The 18,622-nt window shown below is 38.2% G+C and overlaps 2 protein-coding genes across 2 annotated transcripts; both read left to right on the top strand.

The window, feature by feature from the left end:
- The first annotated feature begins 1,614 nt into the window (after positions 1-1,614).
- On the top strand, positions 1,615-5,220 carry LOC147489483 (uncharacterized). The gene has a single exon (XM_086574654.1). It carries the CDS (start codon positions 1,615-1,617, stop codon positions 5,218-5,220), a length of 3,606 nt encoding a protein of 1,201 aa, XP_086430780.1.
- Positions 5,221-5,781: 561 nt separating this feature from the next.
- On the top strand, positions 5,782-14,666 carry LOC147489482 (S-adenosyl-L-methionine-dependent methyltransferases superfamily protein). Its single transcript, XM_086571832.1, has 11 exons — positions 5,782-6,091; positions 6,234-6,272; positions 6,349-6,492; positions 6,571-6,620; positions 8,064-8,172; positions 8,686-8,746; positions 8,952-9,004; positions 10,641-10,733; positions 11,424-11,487; positions 11,808-11,915; positions 14,115-14,666. Exons 2-11 carry the CDS (start codon positions 6,246-6,248, stop codon positions 14,354-14,356), a joined length of 951 nt encoding a protein of 316 aa, XP_086427958.1. The 5' UTR covers positions 5,782-6,091; positions 6,234-6,245; the 3' UTR covers positions 14,357-14,666.
- The last annotated feature ends 3,956 nt before the right edge of the window (positions 14,667-18,622 follow it).

Genomic DNA, 18,622 nt, shown 5'->3' with positions numbered 1-18,622 from the left:
ATTGATGCCGTCTTCTGTCTCAGTTTTTAGAACATGATCAAATTGTTTGTTTGAAGTATTATAGGGGCACATGACCTCTATCTCACGAGGAATTATTCTTTCCATCTTCCAATCGTTCCCGAAGTTGTGATCATAAAAAAGCGACCCACCCTTCATCCTCTATAGTGAGTATTGTTTGATGCATGTTACATTTAGAATTTTTTGTGAATTGGAGTATGAGGTATAGTTTTTTGAAGTGGGCATTGGTTGGTTGTATAAGTTGGTATTTAGTTTTCTCAGTTTCAAGTTCAAGTCGAAATAGACAAGCCTTTATATGTTTCAACAGACTTGTATATTCCAACTTGAGAGGGGGAATAGGGAGATATGAAGACATTCAGTAGTATATGAGGGAAGGAGAATATGGATACGTATGAGGAAGAGTACCCATGTCTCCATATTCCAGCAAGCCTTGATGAACTCTTCATGACAAGGCATATCCACTATTCAGTCTTCAATATGACATCTCCACTATTCAGTCTTCAGTATTCAAGTAGTAGTCAAGCCTTAATTGCACGTATGTTTCAGGTAGCAGTCAAACCTCAACTGCAAGTATGTTTCAGGAGTACCCATAATAGTATTTTGTTAACATTAACAGTGACATTGATAGTAGCAGCCAAGAAGCGCACATCAAGTCGTTATTGTTATTGTTTTCATTTTATATTATGGCCGGCCATATGATGAATGGAGTAAGAAAGCCAGCGGTAGCGCCACTAAACCCGGTGTTATGATTTCAATTTGATCAGTAGTACACCCCGGTATTCGAGGTTAGGCCATTGCCTACACCGTGATTTCACCTCGTAAGCGCCTCAACAGGTTGTTCGAAGTTCTTCAACTAAAGACAGTTCTATGCAAAAGGAGGAGCAGTATTATTATCTTTTGTTTTTTTGTAATCCAAGTTGTAATTTGCATAGTTTGCGTAATTACAGCTTGAGGGGGAGTATTAGAATATGTTAGTATTAGTATATGTCCAATATGGTAGATCCCTGGACTCTACCATCCCGTCTGATGACTCAGGTCACTCCATCCCTGAGGATCAAATTCCCTCTGATGCTTTTACAGAATGGGGGGAAGACTATAACTCTCAAGTGGATGGAGCAAATTTGGTTGCTCAGAATAATGGGGGACAAGAAGAAGTGTCTGTTGGGAACATGCCTATGGAACTTGCTCAAGGTAGTGTGGAAGGAGGGGAGTATGATTCTGAGGATAGCATCACGCAGATCAGGTTCCCACAACCAAAGCCAATAGCTGTGGATGATTCCTGGGTGATCAAAAAGGGACCTGGTATAGAGCAGACACAGTATAAGGGGGAATGTTCAGGTAAGGTTAGCAAAGAGAAAGAGGTATCTGATAAGGGTAAGAGTCAGTCTAGTGGTAGTGGAAGCAGTGGGGGTCTGATGTCTCCTCGGGGTTGCGCGGTAGGCGTCCCCAACAAACCGCCTCGGCGGAGATATGATACAAGCTTGGAATTGCCGGGGAATAAGCTCCTCCACGGCAATTCAGAATCTAAAGGACTTAATAGGTAGATTTGATCCTGATATTATATGTCTGTCTGAAACAAAGGTAGGTTTAGAAAAGATGCAAAGGATAAGTAGGATGATTAAGTACAGAAGTTGCTACTGTGTTCCAGCTGAGGGTCGTAGTGGGGGCCTTGCTGTTCTATGGAAGGAAGGAGTAGACCTGACTATCTTGGGGGCTACTAGGAATCAGGTGACAGGTAAGTTAAATAATTATTTCTGCAATGAACCCTGGTTTTTTTCTTTTGTGTATGGGGCACCCTTAGCTTGTAATAGACATAAAGTCTGGTCGGAGCTCAGGGAGGTAGCTGCCCTGATCCCTGGGCCTTGGTGCATGTTTGGGGACTTCAATGCCATTACTTCTCTTAATGAAAAAATTGGGGGAAAAAGTATTTTTGACAGGAGTATGGAGGAATTCAATGGTTTGATAAATGAACTTGGCTTGATAGACCTAGGGTTTAGGGGCCCCAAGTATACTTGGAGCAACAATAGAGCCCCTCAAAGTCACATAATTGAAAGACTTGATAGAGCTATGGCTACTGATGCTTGGGTTTTTCTTTTTCCTAACATGCATGTATACAATGTGGTTAATGCTAGTTCAGACCACCTGGCCACCATGATAAATCTAAATGACACAGAGGAGAGTAGAGGAGACCAGGAAAAACCTTTTAGATTTTATAACATGTGGTTCACTGATAATACTTGCATGCCTGTTATTTCTACTGCTTGGAGTTCTATTTCTCATGATTTGCCGGATATTAATGTCATTCTTAAACACAAGATAACAAAACAACATCTCTCCATTTGGAACAAGAAAGTATTTGGAAATATCTTTACCAATATTAAAAAAGTCAATAAAAAGCTGGAAGATGTGTTGAAGAAACCTTTCTCCTTATCCAATTATGAAACAGCAAAAGGTTTAAAAACTGAGTTGTTTGAGTGGTTGGTAAAGGAGGAAAGTTTCTGGAAACAGAAATCCACTATTCACTGGTTGAAAGAGGGGGGAAAGAATACTAAGTTTTTCCATCTTTCAACCATTTTCAGAAGAAGGAAAAATAGCATAGATAAGATACGGAGGCAAGGGGGAGGATGGAGTGTCGGGAGAACTGAAGTAGGGGAGAATATTAACTCCTACTTTAGAGATCTCTTCCACTCTGATCATCCCCAAAGAAATGAGAATATCCTAAATCTTTTCAAACCCTGTATCACAGACAAGGAAAATGAGAGTCTTACTGGCATCCCTTCTTATGAGGATATTTGGAGAACAGTAAAGAAGATGGGCAGCCTAAAGCCTCCTGGACCTGATGGGTTCCAAGGGTGTTTTTATCAAAACACTTGGGATATTGTGGGCAGCAGTATTGTTGCTTTTGTTCAAGACTTCTTTACCAAGGGGGAGCTTAACCCTATCTTTAATGAAACTTATATTGCTCTTATTCCTAAAATTAATAATCCGGAGACTGTGGCCAATTTTAGACCTATAAGTCTTTGTAACTTGTGTTATAAAGTTATCTCTAAGTTGTTAGCCAATAGATTAAAGAGACACCTAAACAAGATAGTTTCCCCCTTTCAAGGGGCTTTCATAAAAGGAAGAAATATAGGGGATAATACTGGGTTGGCTTGTGAGCTCTTCCATCACATGAAGAACATGAAAGATAAGAAGAATGGGTGGGTTGCTTTAAAACTGGATATGGCTAAGGCCTATGATAGGGTAGAATGGTCTCTGTTGGATAACATTTTTGAGAAGTTGGGCTTTAGCCAAAGGTGGAGAAGCTTGATTAAGCAATGTATTTCTACTGTTTCTTTTCAAGTCCTTTTGAATGGGAAGCCTCTTGATAAGATCATCCCTGAAAGAGGCCTGAGGCAAGGGGATCCTCTATCCCCCTATCTTTTTATCATCCTGTCTGAGGCTCTTTCAAGGATGATTGCCAAAGCTGAAGAGGAGGGACATATCCATGGGATTAAAATTAGGAGAGCTTCTCCTCCTATATCCCATCTTCTCTATGCTGATGACCTTATCCTGTTCACAAGAGGTAATCTTGAGGATGGGGGGCACCTCAAGGACATACTGAAGGAATACTGTGATGCTTCTGGGCAATTGATTAATTATGATAAGTCAAGCATTTTCTTTAGTAGGGACCTGAAGTTTAGAAACAAAATAAAGCTAAAAAAGTTATGGAAAATGAGGCTTTTTTATCCAAAAGATAAGTACTTAGGGATCCCTATTATGTTGTCTCAAAGGAAGGCAGTGGACTTCGACTTTTTAGTGGATAAGATCCACAATAAGATTAAAGGCTGGAAGGCTAAGGTGCTATCCCAGGCTGGAAGAGCTACCCTAATCCAGTCTGTGGTACAAGCCACTCCTCTTTATAATATGTCAACTTATATGCTTCCTAAGTCCACCTGTGACAAGATAGACAAAGCATGTAGAGAGTTCTTTTGGCATGGCACTGAAAATTCGAAAAGTGTCCACACCATGGGGTGGGACAAACTATGCAAACCTAAATCTGCAGGGGGTTTGGGTTTTAGAAAGATGAGAGACATCAATGTAGCCATGCTAGCCAAGCTTCCTTGGAAAGCAGCTACTGACTTGGATTCAATATGGACAAAGACTCTTGCAAGTATATATGGAAAGAATTGGATTGGGGAAGTTTGGAAGCCACCTGGGTATGCTTCCTATTTTTGGAAAGGCATACACAAAACTTTTAATCTGATTAATGGGGGCTTGATATGGGGGATCCATAGTGGGACTTCCACCTCTGTTCTGGATGACCCTTGGGTGCTATGCAATGGAAAACCCAAGACTCTGAGAGAGCTAGGGGTGGAAGATCCCAGACTGGAAGACCTCCATGTGGCAGACCTGTTTCAGGAGGACAAGTCTGGATGGGATGAAACAAAGCTCACTGCCTTCTTTCCTCCTTTCTTAGTTGCAAGGATCAAGGAAGTTCTAATCAGACCTTTGGGGCAAGGGAAGGATAAGATGGTTTGGAGTGAGGAGAAGTCAGGAAAACTCACTGTGAAATCTGCTTATAAACACATCTCAATGGAGAAGAATATAGGGCAGAGCTCTAATCTTAATACTCATACTGTGAAGCACATATGGAAAGCTAGACTCCCGGCTAACCTCCAGCTGTTCCTATGGAAAGTATATATGGATGCTTTGCCAATAGGGGATAGGCTGGAGGCTAGACATATGGTGGGGGAGTTCTCCTGTCCTTTGTGCTACAAGAGTATGGAAACAGATAGTCATCTGTTTTTTGATTGTGAGTGGTCCAGACTGCTGTGGTTCACCTCAGGCTTAGGTCTGAGAATGGAAGACAAAGGCAGCAACAATGCCAAAGTATGGATCACTAAGTTTCTTAGTTGGTGTAATAGAAAAAGCCAGCACATATCTCAAGCAGGAGTCCAGGCTTGTTATCTGCTTAATAACATCTGGAAAACAAGAAATGAAGCCAAGTTTGAACAAAGGGTCCCAAACAGGGAAAGAACCATTAGAAGAAGTGAGATGGAGGCCTACAACTGCACCAATAGCTTTGAAGAGAACAAAAAACAGAATGAGATCTCTAAACCTCCTGAGATTATTTTAGATAGAGTTAACTATGATTTAGATGCAATGTTCCCGGTGATTCCTAATGATTGTGTTATCTTAAGATTTGATGCTGCGTTTTAGGCTTGTTCAGGAGAGGCAGCAGCTGGGACAATAGCTTGGGATTCGGAAGGCAAAGTGATAGGGGCAGGCACTAGGAAATTCAAAGCCAGATCGCGAGGAAAAGAAGAGATAGTCTTAAATTTGAGGTGGCCATAGGACTGGCCCTTGCTTTTGGATGGAAGGAAGTGTATATAGAGGGGGACTGTTCAGAGGTTATTATGGCACTTAATAACCAGTCGTGCTCATGGATGTATGAGAGCTTGAGAGACTATGTAATTCATCAAGTTCGCTTTTTGAGTTCAGAATTTCGGTGGATAAATAGGGAGTCTAATGGTGAGGCTCATCAGTTAGCACAATGGGCCTCCCACCTGCAACAACGGGAGAAGCTACCATTTTGTATCCTAACAAACAAGATCACTCCTGTAATGCTTTAATTCTATATATATATGAGTTATTATCGAAAAAAAAAATATATATGGAAAGTCCCATGTTTCTATAAGTGTGGACATACATATCTAGTAGTTGTTATTATCATATTTTATGTTAGTATAAGTATGTAATTCTGGATAGAGAACAGACTCTCTCTTAGACTCTATACTCCAACCCAAATCAATCTCTAGTCTTCTCTGTTCTTATTATTGGTTTCTCTAATATATCAATGTTACAACTCTCTTAGCATCACCACTAACATAGAATTTAACATTCTGTCTGGCCGCATGCATTCCAATACATATACAGCGATGTCAAATGTCGGAATATAAGTTGGCGAGATTTTGGACCCTCTCTCTAGAATCTAGATTGTATCTCATAGCGACATATCGGACTAGTTGCCGGTTTTCTAAAATAAGAAAATCAGGACGAGGCCAGTGTTGAAAATTGCAACTTCGCACAGGTACAACAAGCAGCTTTCTATTTTCTGCAAATTTAAAAATAATAATACTCTTTTGAACACTTTGACGACTGTGTGATGTCCCATTCTTATAAATTTGCATGAATAAATAATGTGTCAATTAATTGTTTTACACAACACACAGGGTTTTTAAGACATGGGGAAAGCGTCAAGAGATAAGAGGGTATTTATTTTTCCTTTTTACTCTATATATTAATTTCATTATACTTATTTTTGTTTGTTTAAAAAAAAAATTACAGGACATATATTATCGAAAAGCAAAGGAAGAAGGTTGGCGTGCTCGAAGTGCATTCAAGTTGCTTCAGATTGATGAGGAATTTAATATCTTTCAAGGAGTGAAGCATGTAGTTGATCTCTGTGCAGCACCTGGAAGTTGGAGTCAGGTATTTACAATTTTAAGCAAGTTGTTATGTGATTCTGTCATCTTGGTCAGTGATTTTTTTTTTGTATTATGTATATAGGTGCTGAGCAGAAAGATATATCTCCCAGCCAAGCTTTCACCGGAGCAAAGGTTGAGCCCAATTTTGTTATTACGTTTCTGCTTATATTGATGTGCTAAATCCTCTTTGACACACGACAATTAATACATAGCTATGTTACATGGACACACCATATTTCAAAAATAATCTGTGTCGGATACACGTATCCATGTGTCCGTACACGGACACATATTGTGTGTGATATACCTTAGTTTTTAATATTTCGCCATGTCAGACACTCCGTATCCGTGTCGGATATGGACACACGTGTCCGTGTCAATGTAACTTAGATATATAGATATTTGCGTAAATATTGTGTAGCTTGTATGTGCATGTCGTGGTAGGAATTAACTTTAATTCTTCAAATTCAACCAAGTGCAGTTTGCTGGCGAATTTCTGTCATTTTTGTTATTGTGTTTAAGTAATGAAACTCGAATTTTGAGTCTGATGCAGATATAACTGCCCGTTTGGATACAATGATACAATCTCTTCATTCTGACAAGCTTTGAATTTACTTTTACAATGATAAAAAACATCATTCTAGAAAGTCTTTTTAAAATGGTGGCTTCTACTCTCAAATAACTAATGAGGAGTCCCATCTATACGATGTTGGGACAAAAAATAACTGATGCGATTATCCAAGTGCCAATTTAAGAGTTTTCCTTTATCATATGAACAGTGATAGAGCAAGTGGGTGAATGCCGTAAAAGGAGAAATGGTTTAGTGCGACATATCTTCTACGTTGGGAGAAGGGGTAAGAAGAAGTGGATGGAACTCTTGGAAGGAGATGATGAAGTGTGGAGAATAATTTGTGGGCTCTTAGAGATATATTCAGTACGAATTGGGTTAAGAGAGAGTTGTGTGTTTTCTTCATTTTTCACTTTCATGAGTGGATCATGTGCCCTCACATGGATAACATGGTAAAACAGGGGCAGCTTATTACTACAGACCAATAGTGACAACTTATTGTACTTCCATCGGATGGTCTACTGTTATAGTTTCTGTGTGAAGATATGTCTAATATAAGCTATCTTTTGGAGTAGATGAGGAGAGGAGCTTATAACCCTCTTTGTGTGCTATGGCCTGGCCTACGAATCTATGATTGAGCTGCAATTCCTATTTTGAATATCAACACATACACCACTTCTGTTAGCAAAAACGAGTTAAGCTGATGTGAAACTCATTAAGCTTTTAGTTGGTCAAACATGACCTTGAGCCACTTTAAAGCCATATATGTTTATCAATGTTGCAGTGTAAAGTAAGACATAGGACTGCCTTAGAAAAGACACAGCTGAGCATAAAGCAATAGAATATTCTCCTAGCTCAAAATCTCAAATTGTATATCTTAAGTACTTGGATTTGTTTCAAATTTTCAATGGTTGGATGATTATGATAAATATTGTGTCACATGTGCAAATGTCATTTTTCCATTCATGTCAGCGCCATGAGTTTTTAACCAGTCTATGTTTTTACAGGGATGAAGATCTTCCTCTTATTGTTGCTATTGATTTGCAGCCCATGGCTCCAATCGAAGGTGTTATTCAAGTGCAAGGTGACATCACAAATGCTCGAACTGCAGAAGTGGTAAAACTTAATGGTGCATAAGTTTCTTATGCCTTTTCAATTCAAAACCTCATGTTATAATTCTTGGATGATACTTTTTCTGAAAGTAACTCCTGAATTCCATTCCTTAGCATCCTGTTTAATGATGTATGGAGGTTGTTAGAGTTCTAGGAGGACATCTCCCAAGAGGCGGACTAGGGCAATTGCTATTGTTGTAAACCCAGGTTTTCATATATATATATTGAAGTGATAAAAGGCCAAACCTAATTAGGCCGTATCCTATTTTTCTTCAAACTTCTTCAGATTTTCAAACTTCTTTTTCTTCAAACTCCTCTTTTTCATATATATATTCAGTATTTCATATATACATTTTCTTCTAATGTAAATACAATTTCACTGAGGTTATGGATTTGGTTATGGTGGCCGTAATCTTAATTTAGTAATAACAAAACTGATACTTGCGAGTTTTTATTGGATACATAGTTATAGTTTTTAATTAGTTGCTTAATTTATATCTTCTGGATTTCTTGTCAGGTCATTAAGCATTTTGATGGATGCAAAGCTGATCTGGTGGTCTGCGATGGTGCTCCAGATGGTTAGAAGAATATATTTATAATTTTATCTCCTAAAACATAATGAGTTCATTTATCAGAGAAAAAAAATCACAAGGAATTTACTCTTTATGAACAGTGGTTCTCCTTTGCTATTATGTTTTATTGTTGAGATGAATGATATGTATCATAAGAAGTAAAGCAACAATCACGACTTACGAGTTTACTTCATCACCGTGATGATTGCAGTTACCGGACTTCATGATATGGACGAATTTGTTCAGTCGCAACTTATACTAGCAGTGAGTACAAGATTTTTTATTTTGATGCTTTTATAGTAGTTGTCGATGATGATATCAGTTTTTATTGTGTACTTCAGAAAACTGACATGTCCCGAAAAATGTTAGGTAGGAACCGTAGGATTGCCTGAAGACTTTGATCGTACTGATTCGTAGACAGATAATTTCGTGAAGAACCTTTTGAATGATGAAAACTTGCATTGCTTTTAAGATGTTACCCCTTGGAAGTTGGAAACTTATATACTCTTATTGAAACAATATTAAATTGCAGGCTCTTGATTCTTCTGTGTAGCAATAGCTGTGCTCATAGGTAGTAAATGTGAATTGTTTATTATCTCAGCAGTTACAAGCTAAGTTAGAACTTATAGTCATTTCCTCCATAGGAGTCTTGCATAGTTGCATTATGATAAGGTTCCTAAATCAATCAATAGTCCTTTCATTGTTGATATTCTAGTTATGTATTAGCTGGTGTTAGGCTATGAATCGCATTTTGTGCTCCAAGCTGTACGATGCTAGAGTCTTTGAGTAGAAAACTGTGCCATTATAGAAGTTTAGACCTCGTATTCGAATTTTCTTACAAAGTAATGTCAGAGAACATCCACACAATGCATGGAAGTTCCTGTGTTGTGCTCCAGTCAATAGCTGGCAGTAATGCAAAATTGGACCACCTTACTATATTCATCTACCTCGAGTTGGCTTTTTGCTAGCAACTCTTAACACCGAAAGAATGCATGATGTGGAGCATCTTAGAAGAAAGATAAAGCGGACTAATGACCAATGATCTATAATCTTCACAGATATCAATAGTGAGGATGCAATTAATGGCTCGATGCTAGAACACCAAAAGAAGAGCACTCCCTTCTGTGTGGCATTTCATATTGTCTAATTGTGAAGTACTTTACTCTATAGCTTCTATACCATGTTATCTACTTGACTAGGTGTATACCCGAAGAATTGGAGTATTAAAAAGCAGCAGAAGCATCTAAAGTGAATTTTCTGTTGATATTACCAAGCTAAAATTGAGATATAAATTCTATAGATTTCGAGGAAAGCAACTTAATTGCAAATGCACCTTTAGATTCCCAAAAGACATCATGGACATCAAGACTCAAGAGTACTTGTGATTTTTTTTTCAAATAAGATGCTGGAAAGAGTTCTAGGACTTGATGGAAAACCAGCCTTACCAAAATCTCCCAGTCTGATATTGGATTAACACAACAGCTGCCCTTTCCAATATGTTAGCCACTCCATCTCCGAAGCATTTAATGCAACCTTCAGGTTTCAAACACAAAGCTTTCTCAACCTAAACCTTTTCTGTCAAATCTAGCCTCAATGACTTCTATGTGGAGAGACTGTGGATCTTCCCAGATTCTCCACAACCATTCATTAAGGAGCTCCTAGTTCATGATTTATTGATGTTAAATATTGAAGCCCATGTGGAAATCCCAGCTTACTTGCCGTAATTGAACATTTACAAATTCTCTCAATTGGTAACTTCATAGAAAATGTTTGTGATCAAGTTTTTTTTATTTTCACTCCTTGGTTGAATCTTGAATGTGTTATATGGGGTGTTAATTGTGAGGAGGTTTGTATTAATCCCTCTAGAAACTAATATATTGGAGATCTAATGTGTATGCAGGGTTTAACCATTGTTAGTCATATACTTAGAGTGGGTGGGAAGTTTATTGCGAAGATATTCCGTGGGAAAGATACAAGTCTACTTTATTGCCAGGTGAGTAGTAATTTTCTTCATTTCATTTAGAAATAAAGCCTTGACCCAGTTAGTAATTCTCATGAACGTTGATCACTTAGTGTTATCAGTGTTTTTTTCTTTTTCTTTTTGATAAGTAGTTTTTATTAATGGAAAGAAAAGTGCATAGCACAAACAGATACAACGAGTGAGTAAGGTCCTCACTAACAACAGGAATAAAAAAGGAGAAAACAAAAACCCAAAAGAGCAACCTCCTCTCATTCTCTCAACAACCGCCGACACATATCATAATCCCTGTACAACATTGGACCAGTCCAACCCAAGGTCCTTAAATCTGTAGTTCCTCCTTTCGCGTCATCAGTGCTTCATATAGATACTTCAGACTTTCAATAGTTTTGATCGAGAGACTGAGACTATCTAATTTCCTTAAATGTATCTAAGTTATATCATCACTTTGATGTTCTCTGTACTTCTACCTCTATGCAAATCTTATCTGGTCATCTTTGTTTGGTTTAATTTTGTTCACAAGTCTTGAATTGTAGTACAGTAATTTCTTGGAAGAGGGTTGCAGTAACATAACATAGCAACGCGTTATACGCCGGCAACTAACATCATATGAAATGTGCTCTAAAAAGATACATAATTTATTTGTGCTGTTTCCTCTCAGAAAGTTTCTGACTCGTCAATTTCTTTCGTGTTTTGTCTTTGCAGCTCAAACTATTTTTCTCGGTAGTTACATTTGCAAAACCAAAAAGCAGTCGCAATTCAAGCATAGGTGATTATTTCTTGTTTTAGTTTCCTTCTCATGCTAATATGCATCGTGACTCCAACTCTTTTGGCTTCAATGTTCAAGAAATAGTGGTTTCAGACTTTCAGTCTTCTCAGAGATAGATATTACTGGGAGAATTAAGAGTCTAGAAACAAAAAAATAAAAATAATAAATGAAAAATGAAAATAATATTGATATTAAATACTCAAGACTAAGTAGAGCTGTTGAATAATAAAGGGTCAACAGTCGTAGTCAAAAAAATTATAATAGCTTTATGTCTGGTTAGTAATATTGTCCTCATTGGTATTGTTTTCTATTTGGTGCAGAGGCCTTTGCTGTTTGTGAAAATTATTCCCCTCCTGAAGGATTTAATCCAGAAGATTTACATCGCCTTCTGGAAAAAGTTGGCAGCCCCACTGGAGTGGATGACTTAGGTAATGTCTCATCTTAATTTACAATTTAGACTGTATTTCACTCAGTGTTTAAAAAACGCCTTTGAGCCTTTGAGCCTTTGAGCCTCGAAGAAATAATATTTAGGTGATGTCATATGAAGAAATTTACTTAGACAAGCATAAAGTTACTGAGTCTTGTGAACTGTCGAGTTGCATAGAAGAAAGCTTGAACACAGGAAGAGGCATAGCCTTGTTAGAAACAATAAATATTTCTGAGGTCTTAGATACTCAACAAGTAATATTAGTATATCACAAAACCAAAAATACTAATTACTTGGCAATAATAGCAGTGCTATATACAAATAGGCAAGACACATCTTAGCAAGCAACAAAAGTTTCCCATTCTAATTCCTAACCAAAAGTTGACAGTAACAAGAATAGTATAAACATAGGCTATTTATAGATTGGGACATATATGTGATTTCTAAATTTATAAGGATAGATTTGTTAAAAGAAAATTAAAAATTTTGTATTTAGAAAGAGCTGAAAAAAGGGCTTCATTGAGGCTTTAGCCTCGAGGCGTATGCCTAATTAGTGTAAGTCGTAAGACTCTTCAACTAGCATAGAGGCTACATCGTCGGTGTGCTTTACTTCTATGAGGCTTCAGGTGCGCCTCGAGGTGTACGCTTTGGTGCGCTTTTGAAGCATTGATATCCCTTTTTATTGATATATGTTTAGTTAGTGGCTTAGAGTCTATGTTCAGAATCTCACTCTTTGGTAGGAACCTGCTCAACTGTTCGTTTATCTTTATCATTTTATCCCCCTCGAATCCAAATCGACTGCAGGTTCTTTCCTGATATGTATTCATACTTAGCACTTTGCTTGCCCTCAGTTTTTTTATAGTTTATTGTATTCAGTTTATTCATAGTTTACCAAGTTCTTTCCTGATATGATATGTATTCAAATTATGATTACTCCATAGTTTATTGTTGTTCTTTTGTGGACCCAATGAAACTGGTGAGATTGGATTTGGTAATTGGCACCAGAAGTAGTATATGGTTGACTTGGTAAATAGTCCTAAAGGTTTTGTTTTTGGAGGAGATGGCCATGTCGATCAAGGGTCTGATATGGCTTTGGACAAAATTGTGGAAGGAGCTCATGGATTACTCTGTAATTTGCCGTTTAGCTTTTCTGGACCCAATGGAACTGGGGAGATGGGATTTGGTAATTGGCACCAGTAGTGGTATATGGTTGACTTGGTTAATAGTCATCAAGGGTTATGTTTTTGGTGGAGATGATTGGGTTAAGTTTGGACGTAGCACCATCAAGTATTCTCTGTGATTGACTTGGTAAATAGACCTCACAGATATCTTTTTTGGAGATGATGCTCATACCGATCAAGGGTCTTATTTGCCTTTGGACAAAGTGCGGAAGGATCTCATGGATTATTCTATTAGTTATCATTGTTCTTTTTTGGATGAAGTGGAACTGAGGAGATTGGATTAAGTATGTAAGTGGACCAGTAAGTAGTATATATGATTGACTTGGTAAGTAGTATCAAGGTTCTCGTTTTTCCTTCGGACGGAATTGTGGAAGGAGCTCATGAATTGCGCTATAATTTATCATTCTTTTATTTCCGTACCCATTCAGAGTGCGCAGATTATTGGATCAAGTATTGATGTAGCACTGTTAAGTAGTTATTATGATTGGCTTGGTAAATAGACCCTCTATGGTCTGTCTTTGGAGGAGATGCTCATGTTGATAAATGGTCTCTTTTGACTGGATGAAAGCGTGGAAGGAGCTCCGGTACTACTCCATAATATATCATTGTGCTTATATGGATTCAATGGAACTGGCGAGTGGCGCCAGTATTTTAGTGTTTACAATTGAGAGATTAAATTATGCAAGTGGCACCAATATTTTTACTTGACTTGGTAAATAAACCTCAAGGGTCTCTCTTATGGAGGAGATAGTCGTGTCCATTACCTTTGGATGAAAGTGCGCAAGGATATCTGTTTTGATTGTTTTGTATTAAAATGGGATACGTATGGGCGGACGGATGAGAGAGGGGGAGAGCTCGTTTGTTGTGTTTGTTTGTTATAATTTCTGTTGTTTTCCGTTTTGTTGTGTTGTGTGTCATCTCTTCCTATTGCTTTTCTTCTTGATTGGATTTTGTTGTTTTTTTTTAAAAAAAATATTTTGATTGGATTTAAGTACACTCATTGAATTTTTGCATGCCAGATTGCAGTAGCGGATGGCTAGAAGGACCAAACAAGGTATATATACCATTTTTAGCATGTGGAGACCTCAGTGGTTTTGATTCAGATCGTTCATACCCACTCCCCAAAGTTGCTGACGGCACTTACCAGAGTTTGGATCCTGTGCAGCCCCCCATTGCCCCCCCTTACAAAAGAGCACTGGAAATGAAGAAAGCTTCTAGTCATGGGGTCAGTGAGCTTGAAAAGCTCTCTCTAGATTCCTGAACTTTTATGCTTGAAGATGGAGAGATAGAAACTGATCAGCTGCAATATTCTCTTAGATGAAACTGAATTAAGTAGTTCTTCAAACATCTCATTTTGTTGTATGAGATGATCAACCGTTTTCTTTTGTCCATTTTTTTGCTTAGAGGACGATGAAAGATTTACCCGGGGAAAAGATAGTTACTTTTAAGGCTGAAAATCGCTAGTGGTTTTGAAGCCTCTTTGATATGTAAGGCTAAGTCCACTGGTGCGCCATCCCACCAAATACCAAATATAACAGAAATTGTAATCCAATGGTGCTTCAAAATGCTAATCCACCAATGCTATCATCATTAATATACCTACCTATATATCTATACTGTTAGTTTTAGCGATATAGTGTATGATGTGTACACTAGTATAAATAGAATGGTGGGTAGAGAAAAAATCTACCTACACGCCTCACATAGTGGTGGTTATATATATATCAGCTCGGCTCCTAAAAGGACTTTAAATAAGTACAAAATGATTTAAACCATAATCTTTTGTGCATATGATCTACTAACCATAAAGAATATCTCTACAAAAAGTCAACTCGTTTGATATCTTTTAACTTAGATAAAATTGTTTTCCACTTTTGAATATATATATAAAGGTCTAGAAATGTCTAGTTTTTGCATTCATCTTTTGCCAGTGTTAAAAATTGTCAAACGAGTTGAATTTTTGTAGAGATGTTCTTTATAGTTAGCAGATCATATGCACAAAAGATTAGGGTTTAAATCATTTTGTAGGTGAAGTTGTGGGTGTTTTAGATTTGGTACTTATTTAAGGTCCTTTTAGGAGCCGGGCTGATATATATATATATATATATATATATATATATATATATATATATATATATCTGGTTTTATGCAGGGTGCCACTCTTAGAGTGCCACCCTTATCTCACTCTCCTCTTGAGCCGTCGGATCCGACCTCTAGATCTGAAGATCTCAATGAGGGTAAATATGTATTTTCCTCATCATATTCTCTAAAAAAAAAAAAAACCGATCTTCACCAAAAAAAGAGACCGATCTAACAAAAAAAAAACCGAAATTCAAGTTCTCTCTCTCTACGGCTCTCTCGGCTTCTTCTTCTCATCATTTGGCAATTAGGTTTCTTCATTTGGTTTCTTCTTCTCTGACAGGTATCATTTGGCACTTCAACTATAGTGCACTTTTGGTTATGGTGCTTGCCTATTAATAATGCTTTAATTGACACTTGGATTGTCATTATACCATAAAAACTTGAATTTTGATTTAATTTAGGTTGCTATGATTATAGTTATGATTAATACCCTCGTTTAAAGACGGCGACAATTTCGGTGAACTCTGTCGTATTCTTCATGCCGTATTCTGTCAGAGTTTTGAACTCTGTCAGAGTTCGGTGAACTCTGTCGTATTCTTCTTCATGCCGTATTCTGTCAGAGTTTTGAACTCTTTCAGAGTTTTGAACTCTGTCGAGTTAGTTGAAATAGCATATTCGGTGAACTCTGCCGAGTTTTGAACTCGTCGTGATTACGTCGAGTTCAAAACTCTTTCGAGTTCGGTGAACTCGTCGTATTCTTCATGCCGTGATTCGTCAGAGTTTTGAACTCGTCGGGAGTTGATGAAGTATCATATTCGGTGAACTTTGACTCTGTCAGAGTTTTGAACTCTGTCGTATTCTTCATGCCGTATTCTGTCAGAGTTCGTTGAACTCTGTCAGAGTTTTGAACTCTTTCAGAGTTCGGTGAACTCTGTCGTATTCTTCATGTTGTATTCTGTCAGAGTTTTGAACTCTTTTAGAGTTCGGTGAACTCTGTCGTATTCTTCATGCCGTATTCTGTCAGAGTTTTGAACTCGCCGGAGTTCGTTGAAGTAGCATATTCGGTGAACTCTGCCGAAGTTTTGAACTCGTCAGATGATACGGTCGAGTTCAAAACTCTTTCGAGTTCGTGAACTCTGGCCGTATTCTTCATGCCGTATTTTGTCGAGTTTTGAACTCGTCGAGTTCGATGAACTCTATCAGAGTTCGGTGAAGTAGCATATTCGGTGAACTCTGTCAGAGTTTTGAACTCTGTCGTATTCTTCATGCCGTGATACGCCGAGTTTTGAACTCTTTCGGAGTTAGGTGAACTCGTCGTATTCTTCATGCCGTATTCTTTTCGAGTTTTGAAACTCGTCGAGTTCGTGAACTCTGTCGAGTTTTGAACTCTGTCAGAGTTCGGTGAACTAACATATTCGGTGAACTTTGTCAGAGTTTTGAACTCTGTCAGAGTTCGGTGAACTTCAGAGTTCGGTGAACTAGCATATTCGGTGAACTCGTCGAGTTTTGAACTCGGCGAGTTGATGAAGTAGCATATTTGGTTAACTCTGTCGAGTTTCGATGTTTAAGTTATTTACCTTTGTTTATGTACATTGGGATTTTTGATTTGTTTAAGTTATTTATATTTTTAATTTTTTCGATTTATAGAAATGGAGACAGAGACATCAATCAATATCGAAGAAGACGTAGTTGGGTCTTCGTCTACTAAAGCCCCTGTTCAAGGCACGCAAACATTAGCTGCTCCTTATATAGGAATGACTTTTACAAGTATTGACGAGGCAAAGACTTATTACAAAGAGTATGGTCAACAAGAGGGATTTGAGACTCGTGTTCGGACGACTTCTAAGCAACAAAATCAGGTGGATTTGGTTAGTGGTTGTTTACTGGTTTGCTCACGTGAAGGGGTTAAGACTCCTAAGAGAGATGAAGTCCGATCAAGAAATACATCAACTATCCGGTGTGGTTGCCAAGCTAGAATTCGTATTAAGAAAAGAATGCATGAAGAGATATATGAGGTCAGCGTTGCTCATAATGACCATAGTCACGGTCTGGTGACCCCATCGAAGAGAATTTGCATGAAAACTAACAAACATATGCCCAGGCGGAAGAAGTTTGACCGAGATATTTAGTGATAACAGGTTTATCTGTTGGGAAAGTGGCATCCGTTTTCCATGGAGAGGAAGTTGGGTTTACCTGGAAAGATTGTTGGAACCATTATTATGGTTTGACCGGAAAGATGCCTAAAGAAGGTGATGCAACTGCCGCGGCCGCAATATTTTATGCGAGAAGAGTCCGAGGATCCCGGTTCTATTACGCTTATTGATTTAGATGAAAATGGGATGCGGTGAACTTTTTTCTGGGTTCATGGGAGGTCTCGATGCCAGTATGAATATTTCGGAGATGTTGTGTCTTTTGATACCACATATCGTACCAATGCATATTCCATGCCTTTTGCCCCTTTTACTGGAGTCAACCATCATTATCAGTCGATTCAGTTTGGTTGCGCATTGTTGCTTGATGAGACAGAAGATACATTCATATGGCTATTTAAGGCCTGGCTTGCAGCCATGGGTGGTCGTGCGCCAACTGCAATCATCACTGACCAGGATAGAGCGATGACAGCAGCCATTGCCAAAGTGTTTCCTAATACTTCGTCATCGCATCGTCTTTGGCATATTATGCAGAAATTCAAGAGAAGATGTCATTTACCAAATTTGAGACATTGGTGGCGAAGTTGAAGAACACTATTTCTTTTTCGTATAGGATTGTTGATTTTGAGAGAAGATGGTGTACAATCATTGAGAAGTATGAGTTGTCCGAAAATCCTTGGTTTGAGAGATATATTCAATGCGGGAGAAATGGGTTCCTTGTTATCTCGGTGGCACCTTTTTCTTTGGTATGCACACGATCGGGTCGAAGTGAATCGATGAATGCTCATTATGACCGGTTTGTCAATTCGGACGACTACGCTTTATGCGGTTTGTACATGGTAATGAGAAGTCTTTGGCTTTGCTTGCTAGGAAAGAAAGAGATTCGATTCTTGCACCGAAAGCATAGTTCCGGATTGTGCCTAACGATGCTTTCATCCTTATGCATGCCGCGAAGGTCTATAACGATCTCAATATTCAATAAATTTAAAGAGCAACTAGAAAAGGCAAAGATGGAGTACAAAATTGATGGGGAACAAATTGGCGGGTATGGAACCGGAAGCTACATGGTGAAATGGAGAGACCATTTGAAGAATTCAGTTTGGAGAGTGAGTTTCGATAGAGGAACCTTAGAGGCTGCTGCGAATGCAAGTACTTTCAGTTTATGGGTTTGCTTTGTGGTCATATCTTAAAGGTTTTATGCGCATTCTGAGATTGAAGAGATTCCAAACCATTTTAGATTGACGCGGTGGATGCAAAAGTCTAACACTTATAGAGCGGAGTTTGATCTTTGGATT

This window comes from Coptis chinensis, chromosome 7 (assembly GCF_015680905.1).
Source record: "Coptis chinensis isolate HL-2020 chromosome 7, ASM1568090v1, whole genome shotgun sequence".
In the NCBI taxonomy this organism is placed as follows: domain Eukaryota; kingdom Viridiplantae; phylum Streptophyta; class Magnoliopsida; order Ranunculales; family Ranunculaceae; genus Coptis; species Coptis chinensis.
The sequence above is the reverse complement of the archived record's forward strand: the minus strand, read 5'-3'. Positions and strand labels throughout refer to the sequence as shown.